At 35.7% G+C, this 22,616-nt stretch overlaps 2 protein-coding genes across 4 annotated transcripts in view; both read left to right on the forward strand.

Moving 5' to 3' along the window:
- The window catches only part of nap1l1 (nucleosome assembly protein 1-like 1), a 28,196-nt gene extending 13,053 nt beyond the window's left edge, over positions 1-15,143 (forward strand). The window contains exons 6-16 of one of the 3 annotated variants that reach the window (XM_056456220.1): positions 985-1,077; positions 3,842-3,970; positions 5,604-5,675; positions 5,759-5,898; positions 6,248-6,393; positions 7,220-7,239; positions 7,471-7,593; positions 8,000-8,032; positions 8,604-8,654; positions 11,358-11,389; positions 13,183-15,143. In XM_056456220.1, coding sequence (XP_056312195.1) covers positions 985-1,077; positions 3,842-3,970; positions 5,604-5,675; positions 5,759-5,898; positions 6,248-6,393; positions 7,220-7,239; positions 7,471-7,593; positions 8,000-8,032; positions 8,604-8,654; positions 11,358-11,363 — 813 coding nt within the window. In that variant the 3' untranslated portion in view covers positions 11,364-11,389; positions 13,183-15,143. The remainder of the gene's footprint in view (positions 1-984; positions 1,078-3,841; positions 3,971-5,603; positions 5,676-5,758; positions 5,899-6,247; positions 6,394-7,219; positions 7,240-7,470; positions 7,594-7,999; positions 8,033-8,603; positions 8,655-11,357; positions 11,390-13,182) is intronic. The other 2 variants (XM_056456217.1, XM_056456218.1) reach the window with 2 other exon arrangements.
- Positions 15,144-18,749: 3,606 nt separating this feature from the next.
- On the forward strand, positions 18,750-21,764 carry phlda1 (pleckstrin homology-like domain, family A, member 1). Its single transcript, XM_056456221.1, has one exon. It carries the CDS (start codon positions 18,923-18,925, stop codon positions 19,364-19,366), a length of 444 nt encoding a protein of 147 aa, XP_056312196.1. The 5' UTR covers positions 18,750-18,922; the 3' UTR covers positions 19,367-21,764.
- The last annotated feature ends 852 nt before the right edge of the window (positions 21,765-22,616 follow it).

A 22,616-nucleotide genomic window follows, 5' to 3' on the forward strand; every position in this document is an offset into this window, starting at 1 on the left:
TTTCCATTTTAACCTGGCAAATAAGTAATTTTTCTTTTCTAAAATATGGCAATTTTTACAAAAGTTCTCAAGATGTACATTTTATTCCTATTTTTACTATTGTTAATGCGATACTACCTTTTTTTTTACTATTGTTAATTCATTTTATTTAAAATCGAAATGCTTTTTTTTCACATTGTCATAATTTTAACCTGGGAAAGATGTGTGATTTGTCAAATTATCGGAAGATTTTGCAAAAAAAGGCCCTTTTAAAATATGGTCCTGTTATAAATCCCTAACTATATTTATTGTATTAATTTGTTCATTTAATTAAATGTAAATGCTTTTTAATCTGAGTTTATGCAAGTGACATTTTAGTTAGAAAACTGTCAATTGTAACTAATAACTGCGTAGTTAGATTCCATTTGGCTTTTTTTGGCCAATTGTGAATTTAAATTCCATTAATTCCAATGAGAATAGTTATATTGAATGCATAATGAGGGTGAAGATAAAGCGTTGCTGTTGTTCTAGAAGAGCAGTGCTGTACATTAAACCGCTTCTATTGACCTGCTGCTTCAGCATTTCCAACTGCAGCAAACACAAACCTGCTGAAGGCTTATGCTCAATCAAGGACACCAGAGACAAACAACAAAACCTGTTTATATTCTCACTCAAACCTCAGTCATAATGCCTTTATCAGATTTACACCACTCAAACTTAATCTTATGGGACACGAATGTATAGTTTCAGCAGAAAGCGTTGATTCATATTGTGGTTTATTCTGTGTATTAACTTGTGCACAGTTGCTTGATTAGCATTCATTAAGGTTTCATTATACAGTAATAAATTATACAGTAATAATAATACACTAGTAGTAAAAAACTACAGTAAAAATGTACTCTAGTATTATTTTGGTATATTTATCGATCAAATTGAAACTTCTAATGTGTTCTAGACCGCTTTGCCATGTAGTTTGCTGAATCACGAGTGTGTTTGTGTGTTTAGCGGAGTGAGATCGTCAGAGCGGCATACGAACCCACAGATGAAGAGTGTGAGTGGAAGCAAGATGAGGAGGAAGAGCTGACAGTAAGTAAGCAGGTACAGGTGATCCATACCTGCATGCTTTACAAACACTGCTCGGTCTTAAAGGGACAGTTCATCCAAAAAAAACCACCATTGGCATCCTTAGAAAAACAAATACTGTGGAAGTAAATGGTTACAGGTTTCTAGCTTTCGTCAAATTATTTGACTCCGTGTTTAGAATTACAGGAGTTGGAGTAATTTGTTTTAGATTCGGGTGAACTGTTCCTTTTAACACTAGGCATGCTGCTATACATAACCATATATCATAAAGAACATGAGTTATCATGGGCTCTTAAACACAATTGAATTTCAACTTAAGTGCCCTTTATTATTCGCACTGTTTACTTTAGTAATATTCATGCTGGAGGTTTTGATCTTTACAAAATTTAAGAGGCCTGTTTATTTAATACCATAATATTAGGCTACATTTGAAATTAACATTTAATTTAACTAACTTCATGATAAACTATAAAACACATATTTTATCTGATGTTTTAATGGCTAATGCATTTATCAAAAGTAAATGGTTAAATCAGTTTAACTGGCATTAGCTTAACTACAATAACGTTTGTATTAATGCATTGATGTTTATTAATTAGACCATTGTAATGTTATCTGTTGTACTTTATCATCCTTTTGGAGGTGAATATTATTCTGAAACATTCATTTATGCTCAGCATTGAACAAAGTATTTTTATTATTATGCATGTTAATCTCTTGGCTTGGGTCAATGCTGATACCACAATGATAAAAGCTCCAGCATTTAATCAGCTCATGTTGTTGATTTAATACATGAACTAATGTTTATTAATGAGACTATTGTAATGTAATCCTATTGAACTATCATTCTTTTGCAATTGAATATTGTTCTGAAACTTGTTTATACACCGCATTGCACAAAGTATTTTTTTATTATACTTTTTAAAAAAATCTGCAGCTTGGGTCAATACTGATACCACAATAATTAAAGCTTGAGCATTTCATCAGATGTTTTCTTTGTCTAATGCATTAATTCAGAGTTGTAAATGCTTAAATTTTGCTAGCATTAGCATTAACTGCACTAAAAAGCTCACTGTTGATTAATGCATTAACTGTTTAATACTTAGATCATTGTAATGTTATCTATTGTACTTCATCATTCTTTTGCAATTGATTTTTATGATAACATTTGTTTATATACAGTTAAGCAGTATATAAAGTATTTTTATTATTATTATACTACTATTATACTATTATTGTGTATTATTATTATTATTATTATTATTATTATTATGTAAAATAATATACACACAATCTGCAACTTGGGTCAGTACTGATACCCTGATGATAAAAGCTCCAGCATTTAATCAGATGTTGTTTGCCTAATAATGCATTAAACAAAAGTTGTAAATGCTTAATTAGGTAATACATCTTTTAAAAACTAGCATTTAATATAGTAACTGCAATTAAATGCTCACTGTTGATTAATGCATAAATGTGTTAATTAGACCATTGTGATGCTGCTAATTGTACTTTATCATTTTGCAATTGATTATTGTAACGTTTATTATATACAGGGTTTGCCATTTATATGGATACACTTTAATAACCTTAAAAAAACAATGGTGTGCTTGATTTTAACGTAACTATTCTTTCATGAGTTATTTACAAGCCCCTTCACATACTAATGTGCCACAAACAGGACGTTAAAATCACCAACCATTCCCATTTTATTAAGGTGAATCCATATAAATGGCCCACCCTGTACAATAAAGCAGTACACAGTATTTATTATTTATTATTAAAACATGTTAAAATCTGCAGCTTGGGTCAATACTAATACCTCAATAAAAGCTTTAGCATTTCATCAGGTGATATTTTAATGTCTAATAATGCATTAAAATCTAATTGTAAATGGTTAAATTGAGTTAAAATAATTAGTTTTGCTAGCATTAATGTGGTATCTGCAATAAAATGCTCACTGTTGATTTAATGGATTAACTAATGTGTATTAATTAGACCGTTATAATGTTACCTACTGTACTTCCATCCTTTTGTAATTGATGATAATTGTAACATTTGTTTGGTATAGTAGTAGTAGTAAGTAGTAACTTGATTGTCCTTGACAGGAAATTTGTTATGGGCATCGCCATATTGCTGCAGACATTCACTTAAAACAAGCAATAAAAACAATACAAAATACAACAGTTACAAAATATGTAATGATAATTAAGATGGACTCTTATTAATTAAACCCACTGATACAGGTTCAAAAGATTTCTTATAACGGTTTAACCTACACTTTAGGACTCTATCCCAAATATCTATATGGTATGTACAATAAAGCATTACACGCAGTATGTGTTGTTAATCTTTTGGCTTGTCAATACTGATACATTGATCAAAGCTTCAGCATTTAATCAGCTGATATTTTCTTAATGCATTAAAATCTAAAGTTGTAACTGGTTAATAAAATTCAGTTTATTTAACTAGCATTAACAGCAATAACAAGTGCAATAAAAAGATCACGGTTTATTTAAAGCCTTAATGTTTATTAATGAGGCTTATGTAATCTATTGTACTTTATTCAATTGCAGAAGGCTGATTGTTCTCTTTCTCTGTTCAATATTTGTTTATAAATTTATATACAATAAGAAGTTAAATGAGTGTATGGTCTCTGCTGCAGCTTAGGTCAATACTGATACCACATAACGATATAAAGGCTTCATCATTTAATCGGGTAAGTGTGATCCGGTCATAAGTCTAGTCTTTGTTGACTCTGATTGATTATCGTCATCAGGAGGAAATGAAGGAAAAGGCCAAAGTGGAGGAGGAGAAGAAAGACGAGGAGAAGGAAGATCCCAAAGGCATCCCAGAGTTCTGGCTCACAGTTTTCAAGAACGTGGACCTTCTCAGTGAAATGTTGCAGGTAGGATGAGCTCAGTTTAACTAGTTTGAAGTTTACAATGTTGTGAAGCACTTTGGGTCAGTCTTGTGGCTGTTTTAAACGTGCAATATAACTAAAGAGGGATACAGTGATTTAGCATAAATGTTTGTATCCATTTCTCAGTGAATATAGCCAATGTTTTGTGCATTTAAACAAATACATAAACAACTTGGTGCATTGGATACAATAGTTTTATAAAACCTTCATATCCATTAAAATAAGAGTTTGGTCACCAAACATCCTTAGGAATAGAAAAATAATGATTTTTGTCTGAATAAAAATGTTTTTTTGCAACAAATATATAAACTACAAGATTTTAACTTAATTTTGTTTCACTTGATTTAATTTTTTCTTTTTCTTGTGTGCAAATTTAATTAAATATTTCCCCCTGTTGTAAAAAAATAAATGAGTGTCTATAGAAGAAAACCCAGTCCAGGAGACTCGAAACAAGCAGAATTCCTTTGAGACGTGTTGGTTAATCTGCAGTCAAACAGCGTCTTTGAGAAGTCCATGTGTCTGCAGAGCCTACTGGAGGTCTTCAGTCTGCGAGTTTTATCACAAGTCTGAATTAAGACAAAGATGTCCTGTCTATAATGTCTTAAGAGGAGGGGAGATGGCTAAACAAAGCATGCAAATTCAGTTTTGGAGTCAGCAGAGTAAATTGGCTTATAGGTGTAGAAACCGGCCCAGCTACTGACCACACAAGTTAATCAACAAAATGGTTTCTGTAGCATGAAAGCATGACCCGCAAATTATGTTCTGGAGACAGAAACCGCCTGACCAGTTGACCGAAAAGAGAAAACAAGTTACACAACCATGCTGTGAAACTGACACTTTGCATTAATTTGGAATATAAATTTATATTCCCACTCCCCCAACATATTAATTAGGGAGTACCAGTTGGGCAACGATTATATTTTTGTTAGATTAGTTTTTGTCTTTTGGTGCTGACTAATCTAATGTATGTGCACTAATATGTTACTGTAAAGAGTCTTACAGAGATACTCGTGTATAAAGATCTTGTGTGGTTTATTCATTTATGCTGACACTATAATAAAAACATATAAACACAAGATGCATGGCTAAATTAAAATCCTTATTGACCAATGTAAACAAGTGGGCTTTTAAAATGGAGCAGCTAGTGTCCGTTCTGATCTCCTCTGGTATTGTTTGCTCGGAGGGAGCGTTTGTGACTAGTTTAAAAGCAGGTCATGCAGCAGGGGATTTGAGGCTGTGGAGAGTATATGGCTACTGCTTACTGCCATCTACTGGTGTGAGTTCAAATCGGAGGATCAGTAGAAAACACAGAAGTCCTACAGTTGGTGGTGGCAGAATGTAAAATGCCTGTCAGATATCAAACTAGCTTTGTACTTTTAAATGAGAAATGGCAAATGGATTAGGATGTGTATAAACAACAATTGTATGATGTGAATCCATTTGTATAAGGTAGATAATATGAGTGGTCAGTTCCGCTTGTGTAAGAATATTTTGGTGGTGAAACATTTAATAGAATGTGTGTTTTTAAGTAATATTAGAGTGGCTTTTAATCAGGAAATGTTTTAGCGAACTGTTTTTACTGGTACTAATTTGATGTATAACATTTACTTTTCCTCAGGAACATGATGAACCCATCCTGAAGCACTTACAAGACATTAAAGTCAAATTCTCTGACGCCGGACAGCCCATGGTGAGTCTGACTGTCGGAGTCATTCATTTATTGATATTAATCTTACGGTTCACTCACTGTTTTTGTTTATTCTGTTTCTTCAGAGTTTCTCATTAGAGTTTCACTTTGAGCCCAATGATTTCTTCACAAACACAATCCTGACAAAGACCTACAAGATGCGGTCTGAGCCGGACGAGTCGGACCCCTTCTCTTTCGACGGGCCGGAGATCATGGGCTGCACAGGGTACAGATTAACTCCGCTTTTCCTCTGTTTTGGTTGTGCTGTTATGATTTAGATCTAAAACCAACAATGTGTTCATGCGTTAATAACATATCCTGATTTTGTACATATTACTCCACTATTACTGTTTTTATTATCATTTACCTTTCTGTTGGGTGGATCTCGGGCTTTGTTGCTGTGTATTGATCTAAATCTCAAATCAGTTTACAGTAGGGCTAATAATTGTACATCACGATAAACACATTTGGAGTATTTTAATTTGGATGAATTGCTCTGCACTAGTTAAAATTTAAGGTCTTGTAGCATTAGTATAGTATGAGTATAAAGTCTGAGTTGAGTAATTTTGTTTCAGCTGCACGATCGACTGGACTAAGGGCAAGAACGTCACATTGAAAACCATCAAGAAGAAACAGAAACACAAGGGTCGTGGCACAGTGAGGACGGTCACCAAGACAGTTCCCAATGATTCATTCTTCAACTTCTTCTCTCCGCCTGAAGGTACATTTTTACATGCGTTGAAAAATTTAAACCTGTTTACCCTACCCTCGATTTAAGAGACTTTTCTTCTGTGAAGCATTTGATTTTATTTATTTATTTTTATTTTTTTGCTGGCTTCAGCTAGTTTATAGACCACATGTCAGTGGCTGTAGGCACGGAGTTTCAAGACTCAATTTTTTTTGCACTACACTTAAAAAAAAAAAAAAAGTGAATCCTCATATTATTGTGCCGTATTTTACTAGTAGTACCATATATATTTTATATATGTGTATACATGGTGTCATGCAAATAAAAGTAATATAAAATCTCTATACATGAGAAAATAGCTATAAATATGAAGTGCTGATTATTACAGCTGTGTAGTAATTTTAGTGCTGGGCAAATGTTAATTGCATCCACAATGAAAGTTTTTGACAGTGTGTACTGTATTTAAATGAATGTTTGTTTGGATTTAGATATTAAATATACATATATTATGGAAATCTATGCAAAAAGTTTTGCATGGTGGATTATGTATGCGTGTTCCACATATGCATGATAAATATATATAACCCACTTTATTTTTGGGTGTAATTAATTTTTGCCCAGAACTTTATGCTTTTTAAAATTAGATGGTTGATTTTATAAACAGTGCAACTAAAAGTTTGTTGCTTCCAAATTGTATAAAAAATAAGGATGTCAGTAATTCAGGGGGAATGTTGTTAAAGCCAGTGCAAATACTAATGTAAATCACAGGTTTCCACTAATGTAGAGCGAATCTTCCTGATGAGTTTTGTTTCAATTTTGTTTGTTTTTTCATCTTGTGACTTTGTATTTTCTTTTGCAGTTCCAGAAAGCGGTGAACTGGTGAGTGGATATTCCTACTTTTAAACTTTAATATCCAAATGTACAATAAAGCAAACAGTTTAATTGTGACTTGGGGCTTAATTTTAATGTGAAATGGAGCATAAAATGAACTTGTCTAATTTCTTTGATTTGTTTTGTGAAATCGAGAAATGCCGTTGTATATAATGTTATTAAATGATAGATGTCACACAGTAAGATTAAGAGTGAACGTTTGTTTATGCTGTGTTTCAGGATGAAGACTCAGAGGCAGTTTTAGCAGCAGATTTTGAGATTGGTCACTTCATCCGTGAGCGTATTGTTCCCAGAGCTGTGCTGTATTTCACTGGAGAGGCCATTGAAGACGACGATGATGACGTGAGTGAACGAGACCTCAAAATGTTTATTCCTCTAACTTTAAAGACTCCTAGTCAAAATGTTTCTACTGAGAGCACTTAGGTGTACACTTTTGTACTTAATACCCAGTATACCTGGGATGAATTTATGTGTGTATATAATAACTGAAAGAATCAAATTTATGTAAGAATTCTCATTGAGTTATGAAGTTGTAATGTTTGTCTATATTGATTAACCTAAATAGTTTTTAGCAGTGTAAAGCCTTAATCTAGATGTCCAGTATACTTGTTCTCTCCATAAGTGGCCATAGAAGTAGGCATGGTGTTAAATGCAAAAAAAAAAATCAATGAAATCGAATGGCTAAATTGCTGGTGTAGAAAAATAAACACAAATAATCCTCAATCTGAACACTGTTTTTCTCTTTCAGTATGATGAGGAGGGAGAGGAAGCGGATGATGAGGTTTGTGTTTATAATATTATTATTATTATTATTATTATTTTTTGTTTTGTATTTTGTTAAACTATTACAACATAAATTGATCATTTGTAATACACTTCCAACATTGCCTTTTTAAATTTCACCCTTAATTTCTTTCTTTTGGAGGAATTCCTATAATTTAGCATGCATTATAAATAGTGTTGAGCCTGAAATTACTTGCACACTGCTAATTTGATGTTGGGAAATGGCACCGGCTTCTCTCAAAGATAAAATGATGTTCAAAAGGCTTCATAGTTCAGAAATAAACTAATTTATTTATTTTTATTTATTTTTTTACATTTGATCATCTGAAGTCAGAAATTGCCAGTGTATGAATAATTTCTGGCTTAACACTCATTTTAGGACCTCTTTGACCACAATTTTACATTTTATACAGTAGTTAACATTTTCAACTGTAAAATCTTAATTTTTTTTTTTTGGATTGGCTACAGAACAAGCCACTGTCCTCCCAATGACTTGTCCATTTAACCTAGCATGCCTAATTAATCAAAAGCCCTTTAATGAACCCAACTGATGTGTGTTTGTTTTGCAGGAGGGTGAAGAAGAGGCAGATGAAGAGAACGATCCAGACTATGAGCCCAAGGTAAGAGTCTAGACATCCATCAGAGCTGCTCATGAGTGTATGAAACTGAGATCTCAACATACAGAACGCATACGGTCACCTCCACTCATCCAAACACACTCATTACTCAACAATAATGTGAAGACTGCTATGCAAATAAACCTAAGCGCACACATACACACCCCAGATGGCTGTCTTTCCTAGTGTATCCAACTTTTTCTAGACATGCTGATATTCAATACAGTATGTAAGAATGATGATGAATCTACATAACGCTTTAAAATAATAGTTTTTAAATGTTCAGTGTGTTGAATTGCACAAAAAAACAGTGCTGAACTTCATTTAAGACACTTGATTGTTTAGTTTAATGGATATTCCTCCCGTAATTGGTGTAAAACATCGTGACACAGACCAAAGGTGGATGCACTGCCATCTCTGGTACATTAGAGGAAGATGGTGTATATTTCTGCTGCAGTCAGTGGATGAATGAGCGCAGTGTTTGCGGAGTGAACATCTGTTAGTGCAGGAGCGCTCTGACCTTTAACCCTGCTTTATAAATACCACAATGCACTTCTGTGCTTATTTTGGGTTCTCTCCTCTAAAACTGCTCTGAAGCGGCAGTGTTTAATACACACACTGCCCTACAAAGGTCAGTTTTTGATTTTCACACTCCTCTGCCAATTTTTTTCTCTCAATCTGTGCGTGTTGAGAACTGACTGTACTTACTCCGTCAGGTCAAAGGTCAGGATGGGAATCATAATGGATGCTTGTCCTCTGGCTACACTGAGCATCTTTGCTGTACAATTTGATGTTTTATACGTAAAATTAAGTACAAATGAGTGGACTGTTAGTAAAGTTGCACAATTTGGCCAATTTGGTTGTGTAATTCAGTGGCATTTAGATTTATTATTATTATTATTAATTTTTTTTTTACTGACAATGTGTATCATTTATTATTTAATGCGTATGTGAAGTATAATTGTGTAATTAAAATGTATATTTTAGTGATGTAAATATAATTGTGTACTAATTTTATTAGTGTATATTTTAGTGATGTAAATATAATTGTGTACTAATTTTATTAGTGTATATTTTAGTGATGTAAATATAATTGTGTACTAATTTTATTAGTATATTTTTTAGGGATCTGCAATAGTGTACTTATTTAAATACATATTTTGTGATATAATTGTATTTTTAGTTTATAATGTATTCAATAAAATTAGGAAACATTAAGTGTAGTAAAAGGTTATACTTTATTACTTTTTCATGAATACTTTTAGTAAGAACTTGGGTAATTAGAGTAATTCAAAATTACTATCAGTATTTTAATTATTTTACTGAGCTAATCAAGCAATAAATCAGTAATTTAAGCCACACTTGGCTTTTTGCCCCATAGACTTCATTCATTCACATGTGAATGTGACAGACTGGAAACGCAAGCTCGTGTGACAAGTTTCACAGTTCACTGCATTGCAAAGTTAACGTTTGGTGAAATCTTGAGCTGATAAATTGCATCACATCATATCATGACACCAATCGAAGGTCAAAACATGACCTCTCTGGACAGAAATTTAAAATATGGACCAATCGCTCGCTTATTAATATCTAATCAGGTTAATCCCGCCTCTCTTCATAATGCCCCATGACAATTTTGCATGCTCAAACTCAATGACAGCGGCATTATTCAAATATAATTAAATTTTCTCTGAGTATATAAGTAAAATGTGTAAGGTTGCGCAATGTAATAAATGAAGGTGGCTTTTAAAAACTATTACTAGGATAATACATGTAGTTATATTGGACTTTTTTTGTAAAGTAATTTGGTTAAGATAATGTACACTTTTTAATTTGCAGCTGAAATGACTAAAATTGATAAATAGAAGCTAAATTTGTATTATGTAATATTACGATGAATTTCTCACTCTCTGTGGTCAGTCTAAATCCCATGGTACTTCTCGTAAAGAGTAGAGGCAGACATGTATAAAGATCTAGAGACCCAGACTTAAGTAAAAGTACTCTATCAAAAAGGTAGAAGTTGAAGTACTCTTTAAGCACCGTACTTAAGTGAAAGCACGAAAGTATTCAACATTTTTTGTACTTGAGTATTGCAAGTAGTTTTTCTAAAACTTACTAAAGTATTGAAAGTAAAAGTACAAGCATTGTGTAGTGTAGTTATTAAAGCAGTTAAAAGACATCATTGTTGAGTCTTTTTTTGGGGCACGTGATTAAGCAAAAAAAAGAAACATGGCTTACGATACTGTTTCTCTCGCGCTTGAACCACAGATCTGACAGCCTTTACACAAGTAAACCAATTTGATTAATGCTCTAAGAAATTATTCCTTCTGTTTTACATTCCCTGTGGCTTATTCTATATTTACAATTGCACGAAGCAATACTGATCTTTAGCTGTCGCTCGATTCATTTCTATTATTATATTTACTCTGGATCAGTTGTGTGGCTCTTTTTCTGGCTTGACAACACTATACAAGCCGCTTCATTAAAACTCTGCTGTGAAAATGAGCAAAGCATCACTGCTCATTCATCTGCTCTGCATTTCTCCATATTCATCTCCAGCATGTCAAACTTCTGCATCATCATTCTCACAGCATGATCAACTAATCCACATGTAGAGTCTCTTACAGCGCCACACTATAGACACAGTGATTAACATGTTAAATCTTCAAGCACTCTTGTGAGTTCCTCTTTAAATTTCTCCACTAGGTTTAAGTGGTGTCTGTAGTAACCCTGTCCCGGTAGGTAAAGCTCATCTCTGAATGTGACCCTTCCCATGATTCCTGCTCATCCCCACACTAATCACTAACACGTGTGCTTGTTTTTGAGCTCTTAACCAACGTGGGTTGCCATTAGCATCTGTATTGTTTCTGTATGTTGAAGCATCTGGTTTGCTCCTAATGAACGTGTTTGTTTTTTTTGGTTCGACTTCCCTTTTTGCTCGAGTCTTTGTCTTGGAAATGAGAAGGAAGAGCACTCATTCTGTCTTGCCATTGGTCAACTTTGTCATCCACAGGGCCCTATGAAATCTGCCCTATTTTTAACTGTTTATAAATGCTGACTTTTAATATCTTAAGGTAGTCATCAACGTGTTAAGTATGAATTAAATTGTGGTTTATTCCAAATTTTCCAAAATGAAAGATTCTGAATGCTCATTGTGTAAAGCAGGGGTGACCAACACTGTTCCTGAAGATCTAGCTTCCTGCAGATTTCTGTTGCAGGCTATATCAAACACACCTGCCTGTAATTATCAAATGCTGTCAGGTGTTCATTAATTGGTTCATGTGTGTTTGATTAGTGTTGAAGCTGAACACTGTCGGAAGGTAGATCTCCAGGAACAGGGTAAAGCACCTCTGGTGTAAAATGTTGTAAATTCAATATTTGTATGTTTTCTAATGCCATTTTATTTTTAGGCCAGATTAGTGACCTGGTATGGGTCAATTTTATTTTTTTTAAACTTTTACATGCAAACTATTTAGTATTTTATAGAAAAATCAATAGAAAGTCAATACTAGCCAACACGGCCTCCTACCCATTTAAATTTTCTTAGGCATTTTTTTTCTGGCTTGTTATAAGTCTAGATTTTGTAGTCTGATCACATTTGTTGATTTGTACATGAATGGGGACCCTATACACACCTTTATTTTTATTTTTCTTCCCTTTAACAATTCTTTGTTAAAGCATCATGCAAACAAATGTACTGTGCAATGGTACATATTTTTTCCCCTTCTGTTTTAAAAACCACATCTAGATTTTGAAGGATTTTTTTTCCTTCAGCATTTTTATTCCTTTAACATCATTTTAACATCAAAAATAGTGACTTTTTAACACGAATGTAGTTTGATTAGATCATCAACCCTCCTTCCCCTTTCTCTTTTTTCATATTCGCAGAGATTAATTCAAAAGTAACGTACATTTAAAGTGAACTGTTTTGTTAGTCTGAATTTCTTTCCTTTTCCCCCCTTTGACCAGATTTGTTTTACTGGCCTGGTTTATTTCTCCTGTTTTATTTTCTAAACCATTAAATGTAAACTCTTATTTTGTAGAAAATCCATTCCATCCCAATTTGTTGCATTTTTATTCAGACGCTAGTTCCATTACCATTTAAATGTGCATTTAAGTATTTTTGTGGCATTCCAAGTTTGGTTAGTCTGAACTTTTTATTTATTTTATTATTTTTTTTTCCCTTTTTGACCAGGTTTGTGTTATTGGCCTGGTTTGTCCAATTTTATTTTAACTATTAAATGAAAACTATTTATTATTTTGTAGAAAATCAATTCCCTCCCCATTTTTCCCCTTTTCACAGACACTAGCCCATCACTATTTAAATGTACATTCCACTTCCTTTTGAAGTGTTCCGTGACATTCCGAGTTCTGTTAATGTCTGGATTCTGCTGTTCCGTTGGTGTGTCAGAACTCATAGGGCCCTTCATCCCTCAGCTTGTGGCCATGTGATTTGATTGGCTGAGGGCCCTGAAGAGTCAAGATCTGTTGTTCTGGCTGTAATCTGTTTTGTTGTGGTTTTTTTTACCAGAAGGACGCCAATCCCCCAGAGGAGTGCAAACAGCAGTGATGGCGGCGCCGGCTCCTTCAGGATCCCCCTACACTGTAACGGCTTCAACAACAACAACACATAGTTACTTACCGCCTTACAATGTTTTGTATTTTTCTTGGTAGAAATAATTGAATAAATAAAATACAAAGGGTTTTGAGATTTTTGTTACAAAAGAAAAAGATGAAAAAGCACCTCCTAATCATCGGGAGCCACAGCTCATAGTATTTTACTAGACTGGTTTCTCTTCCGTTTCCCTATTATCATTTCTTCCCCCTCTCTGTATAAATAGTTAGACTGCAGTAAATCCCTCGAAGCATGACACTCGTTTCTTCACTGCTAAACTAGTTGGGTTCTCGTGAAGTCTTCTTTTGTATTGCTCTTAGACAACAGCTGTGGAAAGACTGTCCGCTTTACAGGAAAGCAACCAAAGCAGCGATGTTCAGTTTTAAACCCTCACATGCGGTCAGAATCAGCAGACATTCCTCATACCTGTACATTCCTCATCAGTAGGCGCTCCGCTGCATGACTTTCTTTTCCATGAGCACTTTGTATTCATGTATTGGTAGTTTCTTTTCTTTTTTCCCCTACGAGCGCTTGCATTCGTCTTCAGGTGCTGCATGCACTTGATTAGAGTAGGTTTAGAATGTGAGCTCCTGATTGGTTGATTTCGAGCTCCGCCCCGATTGATGCTTAACTCTAGAATGTGAGCTTCTGATTGGTTGATTTCGAGCTCCGCCCCGACTGATGCTTAACTCTAGACTGTGAGCTCCTGATTGGTTGATTGTGAGCTCTGCTCTGAGTGACGTTTTACTCTGGATTGTGAGCTGCTGATTGCAAACTTCGCTCTCAGTAAGATGGAATGGGAGATCCTTATTGGTTAATTGCGAGCTTTGCCCCGAGTGACATTTATCTGCTCTTGGAATGAGAGCTAGCTCCTGATTGGTTGATTGCAAGCTTCATCTTGAAGTTTTGTCAACTCAGGAATTCAATCTCCTGATTGGTTCACTCCGAGCTCCACCCAATTGATTTGACAACGTGAGCTTATTGGTTGACTCTGAGCTTCACCCCGAGTAATGTTTTACTCTGTAAAGCAAGCTTCATATTGGTTGATTTGAGAGCTCAACAACAGCATTGATTTGATTTTGAGTGATTTGTCAACACTGGAATGGGGTCTCCTGATTGGTTTGCAAGCTCCACCTTGAAGTTGTCAACTCAGGAATGTAGTCTCCTGATTGGTTGACTCTGAGCTCTGCCCAATTGATTTGACTACGAATTCTGATTGGTTGATTGAGCTCTACCCTAAATGTTTTACTCTGGAATGCAAGCTTCTGATTGGTTGATTTGCGATCTCCACCCACTGTGACGTCGACACTTAATTCAAGCTTCTGATTGATTGATTTCAAGCTTTGCCCCTGAGTGATGCGTAACTCCGGAATGCAAGCTTCTGATTGGTTGATTGCTGACTCTCCACCCTGTGTGATTCGTCTACTCTGGAATGCAAGCTCCTCATTGGTTGATTTTGAGCTCCGCCCTGAGTGATGTTTGTTGACTCTGTTTGGCAGGCCTATCACTGTGAAGGGGTGTGTCTGACTTTGTGTATGAATGAGTGTGTGTGTGTGTGTGCATTCAGAGGAAGGTCTCTTCTCCTTCTCTCGTAGCGCAGCCCAGCAGGTCTGAAGCAGAAAGAGCAATATTTTCACCTAGAAACCCCCGAGCGCCGCAGTGTCCCGTGTGTGTGTGTCCGGCGCGGTGCACGCGTGTGTATCGCAGGATGTCCGGCTCGTCCATTAGTTGGTCTGGTGAGCGGTTGAAGCAGCAGGGGTCGTTCTGGTTCCCCCTCAGCAGCTGTTGTCAAAGCAAAATGCCATGCTACAAAATACTAATGTACTCAATAACTGTACGTGGATGTATATTCATGAAAATAAATTGGTAAAATGCAAGCCTTTGTCTGTGTGTCTGTGTGTGTGTGTGTGTACTTAATTTACAAACAAACAACTAGGCCTGTACATTCAATGGATTTGCAATGTTCATTTTGGGCTGGGCGATTAATCCAAGTAATCAATCGACATTCAGAACCTATAATCAGTCTAATTTGTTCAGGTCAGTCGGTTTCAATTAAATAAATACTTGATGTTCGCTCTGTTAGGCTGAGGATTATATTTCTGTGGCCACTTTGCAGCCACATCTGATCTCTGGTTGAGGAAGAGGGACCCATTCTTGTGCATTTTACTTTGCCCTACATCAGGGGTGGGCAAACTTCGGTCCTGGAGGGCCAGTGTCCTGCACAGTTTAGCTCCAACACTACTCAAACACACCTGAACAAGCTAATCAGTGTCTTCAAGATCACTAGAAATCTGAGCAGGTGTGTTTGATTAGAGTTGGAGCTAAACTGTGCAGGCCACCGGCCCTCCAGGACCGAGTTTGCCCACCCCTGCCCTACGTTGATGATGACTGGAAGCTGCGTCAGAGATGCCTCAATGGCGTTTTCTGTTGCATTAAAGTTATGGTTTGCGTTAAAATATTTACAGGATATACAAGAGTTATTTTGATTTAGAAGAAAAACTGCTTATTTTCTCAATTCCTATAAGAAAAGTTTAAGGTAAAGTGCTAACTTCAGTTGTTCAGCATTGGTGTTCAATAAATCAGAGACCGTAGATGACGTGTTTCCCTCAATTATTTTAAAATCAAGTAATGCACCCTTTAAATAAAAATCTGACTTGATAAGAGCAAATTTACTGTACAAACTCTGAACTGTGAGGCCTGAAAGAAAATAATCGTTCATTAATAGTAATTGAGCTAAAATGTTCAATTAATCGAGACTTTAATTTAATCAAATCGTGCAGCTCTAATTCTGGATCAATATTTATCATTTGCATGCAATAAGCTCTGAGACTGAAATTTTAAAACCATTCAGGTGTAAGGATTTGCCCGACTAACAACAATTTTACTGAATTTATACAAAGACTGCAGTATTTTACATTTGATCATTCAATTAATCTGAATATTGTTAGGCTCCTCTGAAAATAATAGCCAGTGGTTTTCCTTCATCTCTTTGTATTATTTTATGCTTGTAGAGATTGTTTATTAGACTTTATGCAGATGCACTGACAGGATTATCCCAATCAATCAACTAAAATCAGTTCTTTACTAATAGAATTCATCTGATGAAGTTGCATTCACATGGCAATATACAGGGTGATTCAAACAGAATACCACAACTTTGAATATTGAGAACTGGGCAAAGAAGAAAAGGAGAGCTAAGATCTTACTGTTGTCGATTTATGGAAGCTCTGAAGTTTCACATCGAGTAACTAAAAGAAGGAATAGCTGCAGTTATCCAAACTGTTACGGCCGAGATGCTACAGAGTGTGGAACCAGTTCAAGTATTGGGTTGATGTGACACTTGTGTCTGGAGGGGTCATATTGAACATCTATGAACTTGTTTCGGGTCACACTTTATTTTGATGGTCCGCTTGTTGAATTTAGTTACATTGCATCTACATGCAACTCATTCTCATTAGATAATAAGCAGATTGTTGGGGTTAGTGTTAGTTGACATGTACTTGCAAAGTTTCTTATAGTCAGTTAAATGTCTGTTGAAGGAGCAGTATCAGCAGATATTAAGCAGACAGTCTACTAATACTCAAGTGGACCAACAAAATAAAGTGTTACCTTATTTTATACTGAAACTTTAAATACTCTTCACATGGATTAATATCCCAAGATTCCATGTTTCTTTGATTAAATATATATTGTCAAAGTTACTTTTTTTTTTATCCCCCTGTATATTGCAATAAAACATTTCTGTTAGATTTCTCCACTATAGTGCAACCCTACAAACGACCATCGAGGAGAAATGGAAAGGAAAAAAAATTGAGCATATGAGTATAGGTGCACACTTAGAATCATCAAAAACACAGTACTATTTGTACTACTAAAATGGTAAAGAAATGTGGTAAACCGTTTTAATACTAATAAACATTTTGCTTCAATTACAAAAAACAAGTCTGCCTTTCATGAAACTCAAGGAAAAAATTGTATACTGTGATCTGTTAATATTTTATTCACTGTAATTGGATATTAATATGACAACTTATTTTACACTTATATTTTAACTCAATTCTGAGTGTAATGGGACTAACCCAACTGCTGGTTTAACTACTTTAATTAAACAGGAACACATTCAACCCAATGTTTGGATTAGTCCGTACTTTACCCAATTTGGATTTAAATAACCCAGGGTTTCTGGCTGTAAGCAAAATATGAACAGTTTCATAGCAAAAATTGCCATAGATCAGGAGTGTCCAAACTCAGTCCTGGAGGGCTGGTGTCCGGCAAAGTTTAGTTCCAACTCCAATCAGACACGCCTGGGCTAGCTAATCAAGCTAGGCTTTCTAGAAACATCCTTGCAGGTGTGATGAAGCAAGTTGGAGCTAAAATCTGGCCCTCCAGCAGAGGCGCCCCTAGAAAATGTTCTGAGGGGTGGCCAGATGAGCCCACACCAAATCTTTTTAGACATAAAAATGATTTGTGTAATGTATTTTTGTTTTTGGCAAATGAAATAATGTGGTTTTAATGAATTTCTCCTAAAATATTGCAATTTATTCCTTGAAATAATTCAGAAAGTACACATGTGCAAACCAAATAAAAATCAGTATTTAGTTTGAGACACTTTTCAGGACAGTTATTTTCCACTATATGCCATGTCTCAAAATAATGGAGGATTAATGAATTAAGAGAACAGACAAATAAACGATCTGAACTAAAACGAGATCATGAAAAGCGGATTTCAAAATGCTTTTATTTATGGGATTTGTACTTTTCAATCGGATAAAACACTTGAAATATAATAATGTATTAAAAGTGTACAATCTCATAAACCCAAAAGTTGTGTTTCGCCTCTCATCGTCAAACAATACTAAACAAATGATGTTATAAGAACTTTATAGGGCTTTGAAAAGCGCCCCTGCCCTCCACGACCGAGTGAACACCCCGGCCATAGGGAAATATTTGTAATGTCCAGGTGACTCCACCAGGCGGCGGTGTGGAGTTGGTTATTTCTTATGTGAATGTTACAGCTCATGATCATTTTTCACTGTGTTTTATAGTTAAGTGCATTTTTAAGTGTATTATTGGACATGGAGGTGTGTGTGTGATTGGTTTATTCATTAATCTTGCAAAATATAACCATGGTAGACTTGCCTGACGTAAATGTGTAATTGAAGGGAATAAATAGTGTCCACTTCGTGATTTATGCTAAAAAGAAAGGTGTTTGCTGCTTGCTTAAACTAATTTAAATTAACCTGAGTCAACACTTAATAGTTTTTTGGGTTAAATATGTTGTTTAATCCACTTAAATGTGTAAACATGATTAGGTTAACTTAAATAATCTGTAAATATTTAATTCTAATGCAAATAAGACTTTGTATGTGTGTGTGGGAGAGAGATAGATGGATAGGTAGAGAAGGAACGCGTGTCTGTGTGTCAGTTTGCGCGTCTCTGTTTCTCAGTGTGTGTGTGCGCGCGCGCGCGCTGATGTTGCTGAGTTGAACGCGCGTGTGCAGTGGGCGGTCCGCGCGTGAAAGAAAACCCCCGCGCGCGCTCCGTCCCACTCATCGCAGACCCGGGACATCAGATCATCCGTCCGCACACACACACACACCCAGCACGCACTGCTATCCCCCGTAGCCAGTGTGTGTTTGATGCGCGGTCGCAGGCCATGCTGGAGTCCGGCGTGCTGAAGGAGGGCGCGCTGGAGAAGCGCAGTGACGGACTGCTGCAGCTCTGGAAGAAGAAGCGCTGCGTGCTCACGGAGGACGGACTGATGCTGCACCCGCACAAACACCACCATCAGCACCAACACCAGCACCCCCAGCAGCAGCACGACACCGGCTGCAAGGTGAAGGAGCTGCACTTCGCCAACATGAAGACGGTGGACTGTGTTGAGCGCAAGGGGAAGTATGTGTACTTCACGGTGGTGATGTCCGAGGGCCGCGAGATCGACTTCAGGTGCCTGCAGGACGAGGGCTGGAACGCGGAGATCACGCTGCGGATGGTGCAGTACAAGAACCGGCAGGCGATCCTGGCCGTCAAGTCGAGCCGGCAGAAGCAGCAGCAGTTGCTGGTGGTGTCCGCGCAGAAGATGGTGCGGAGCGCGCAGTAGAAGCCGGGGAGCCTCGCTGGAGACCGGGCTGCAGCTGGAGGACGCGCCGCGGTGTCACCTTGCGCTCCGGGACGCGCACTGACGCTCTTGGATTGAAACACATCGCTGCTCTGTTAACATCATGCACTGAATAACATGATCCGTTTGATTTACTAAAAATAAAATTAAGGGTAAGTGTTCGCAAACAGTTGATGTGGGCTAAATGCGAACAAAGGAGTTAAATCGAGCAATGTCCAACTTAATTCGTTTAAATTCAGCTCATATGAATTGTTTGAAGCCACTTACCTTAAAATTGAGTAAATCCAACGCGTAATTGATTTCAGTGTGCGCTCCGGGACGCGCACAGACGCTCTTCATGCATTGAAGCACACCGCTGCTCTATTAACATCATGTATGAGTGGAGATTTCGGCAGAGGGAGACCGGGGCAAGCTATCGAGGATTTCAGGGAAAAGTCCATTTGCATGCGTTGTCATGTGGCCTGGCATTGGTTATGCGCGATGCACTGAAAAAAAATCAATGAATTGGATTTACTAGTGCTTTTTAAAGGTTAACTTTGTTTAAATTCAGCCAATATAAATTTGCAATCATTTAGTAGATCCAGTTAATAATTTCTGTGTGCTTAAAAGCATTGAAAAATGTCTTAATTTAGGATTTCTCTTGTTTTTTGTATGTTCTTAGAGATTTTTATAATGAGTGTGTTCAGTAAGGTCAGAATAGAATGGGTTGTGGAGTATTTTTGACTTCATGTGGGAGATCTCATGTGATATCCTTTTAATAACTGCAATTTTAAATGAGAGTTCACCCAAAACTGAAAATTCTGTCTCATTTATTAATTGTTTTTGACAAAAAAGCTATATATTGACTTATTTAGTGTTTTTTCTGCTATGAATGTCAGCGGTTACAAGTTCTCAACCTGTTCCTCTAAACATCTTCATTTTGATTCAGCAGAATAAAGAAACTCTGTTTATAGCCACTTGAGGGAGAGTAAATGATGAGTACATGTTCATTTATGGGTGAACTGTGCCTTAAAGATGGATAAATTCTGCATTTCTTTGCATCTGTTTTGTTGCACAATTGTTTTATCTTTTAAAACTGTAAATGGAGAAGGTTTACATGATGATAAAGGGGTATAGGGAATATTTTTACTTTGAAAATGAGTCATTTTGGGTCAGAGGTGTATTTCTATGCACTGCTGTGTTTGGGTTTTGAAGCATAATCTAAAATTAAGCAAAGTCTTGTAATATTATTTTATTGTAGTTCTTGTTCAGTTAAAACGTAGTGGCATATATTAAGATAACATGCAAGTAACATATTTTTCACCAAACAGCCACATTTGGGCAACCTGTCACATGATAATTCCAATCTGCTGTCCAAAATTACCTGAATTTCTACGCTGTTTCTTCAATTTATATATATCATATCCCCTCCCATTGTGACATAACAGAACATAATATATTAAGATCACATGCAAGTATATTTTCCATAGAACAAAACAAACGCCAACTTTGGGCAACCTGTCACGTGATAATTTCAATCCGTTGTCCAAAATGAGCTCAATTTATATGCTGTTTCTTGAATTTCTGTAATTTATTTTGGTCAATCTATTGTTTTTTTTCTCTCCATTGTGACATAATGTAATAGAATATATTAAAACAGCATGCAAGTAGCATATTACCCCTGAAAAAGTCAACTTTGGGCAACCTGTCACGTGATAATTTCAATCAGTTGTCCAAAATGAGCTCAATTTATATGCTGTTTCTTTAATTTATATTATTTATTATGGTTAATCTATCATATCCCCCCCCCCCCCATTGTGACATAACAGAACATAATATATTAAGATCACATGCAAGTAGATTTTCCACAAAACAAAACAAACGCCATCTTTGGGCAACCTGTCACGTGATAATTTCAATCCGTTGTCCAAAATGAGCTCAATTTATATGCTGTTTCTTCAATTTATGTAATTTATTTTGGTCAATCTATTGTTTTTTTTTCTCCATTGTGACAATGTAACAGAATATATTAAAACAACATGCAAGTAGCATATTACCCCTGAAAAAGTCAACTTTGGGCAACCTGTCATGTGATAGTTTCAATCAGTTGTCCAAAATGAGCTCAATTTATATGCTGTTTCTTCAATTTATATGATTTATTTTGGTCAATCTATTGTTTTTTTTCTCTCCATTGTGACATAATGTAACATAGAATATATTAAAACAGTATGCAAGTAGCATATTTCCCCCGAAAAAGTCAAATTTGGGCTATGTCATGTGATAATTTTAATGTACTGCCCAAAATGACCTGAATATCTATGCTGTTTGTTCAATTTATATGATTTATTTTGGTTAAGCTATCGTTGTTTTCTCCATTGTGACATAATGTAACAATATATTAATCCCCCCCCCCCCCCCCCCCACCCCCCACCCCCCAAAGCCAAATTTGGCCAGCCTTCACATGACAATTTCAATCTGCTGTCCAAAATGACCTGAATTTATTCTGTTTCTTCAATTTATATAATTTATTTTTGGTCAATCTGTTGTTTTTTGTCATTGTGACGTAACGTAACAATATATTAAGATAATATGCAAGTATATTTTCCACTAAACAGAAAAAAAGCCAAATTTGGGCTACCTGTCACATGATCATTTCAATCTGCTGTCCAAAATGACCTGAATTTATTCTGTTTCTTCAATTTATATAATTTATTTTTGGTCAATCTGTTGTTTTTTCTTCATTTTGACGTAACGTAACAATATATTACAATAATATGCCAGTATATTTTCCACTAAACTGAAAAAAAGCCAAATTTGGGCTACCTGTCACATGATCATTTCAATTTGCTGTCCAAAATGACCTGAATTTTACATTGTTTCTCTAATTTATATCGTTTATTTTGGTCAATCTATTGTTTTTTTCTCCTCCATTGTGACATAATGTAACATAGAATATATTAAAACAACATGCAAGCAGCATATTCACCTGAAAAAGTCAAATTTGGGCAGCCTGTCACATGATCATTTCAATGTACTGCCCAAAATGACCTGAATATCCATGCTGTTTGGTCAATTTATATGATTTATTTAGGTTAAGCTATCGTTGTTTTCTCCATTGTGACAATGTAATCTACCTGTCACATGATCATTTCAATTTGCTGTCCAAAATGACCTGAATTTTACATTGTTTCTTCAATTTATATTATTTATTTTGGTCAATCTATTGTTTTTTTCCCCTTGTTGTGACATAATA

This window comes from Danio aesculapii, chromosome 4 (genome assembly GCF_903798145.1).
Source record: "Danio aesculapii chromosome 4, fDanAes4.1, whole genome shotgun sequence".
In the NCBI taxonomy this organism is placed as follows: domain Eukaryota; kingdom Metazoa; phylum Chordata; class Actinopteri; order Cypriniformes; family Danionidae; genus Danio; species Danio aesculapii.

Excerpts from the sequence above, each read along its gene's own strand:
- phlda1 (XM_056456221.1), top strand. The coding sequence starts at position 18,923 with ATGCTGGAGTCCGGCGTGCTGAAGGAGGGCGCGCTGGAGAAGCGCAGT.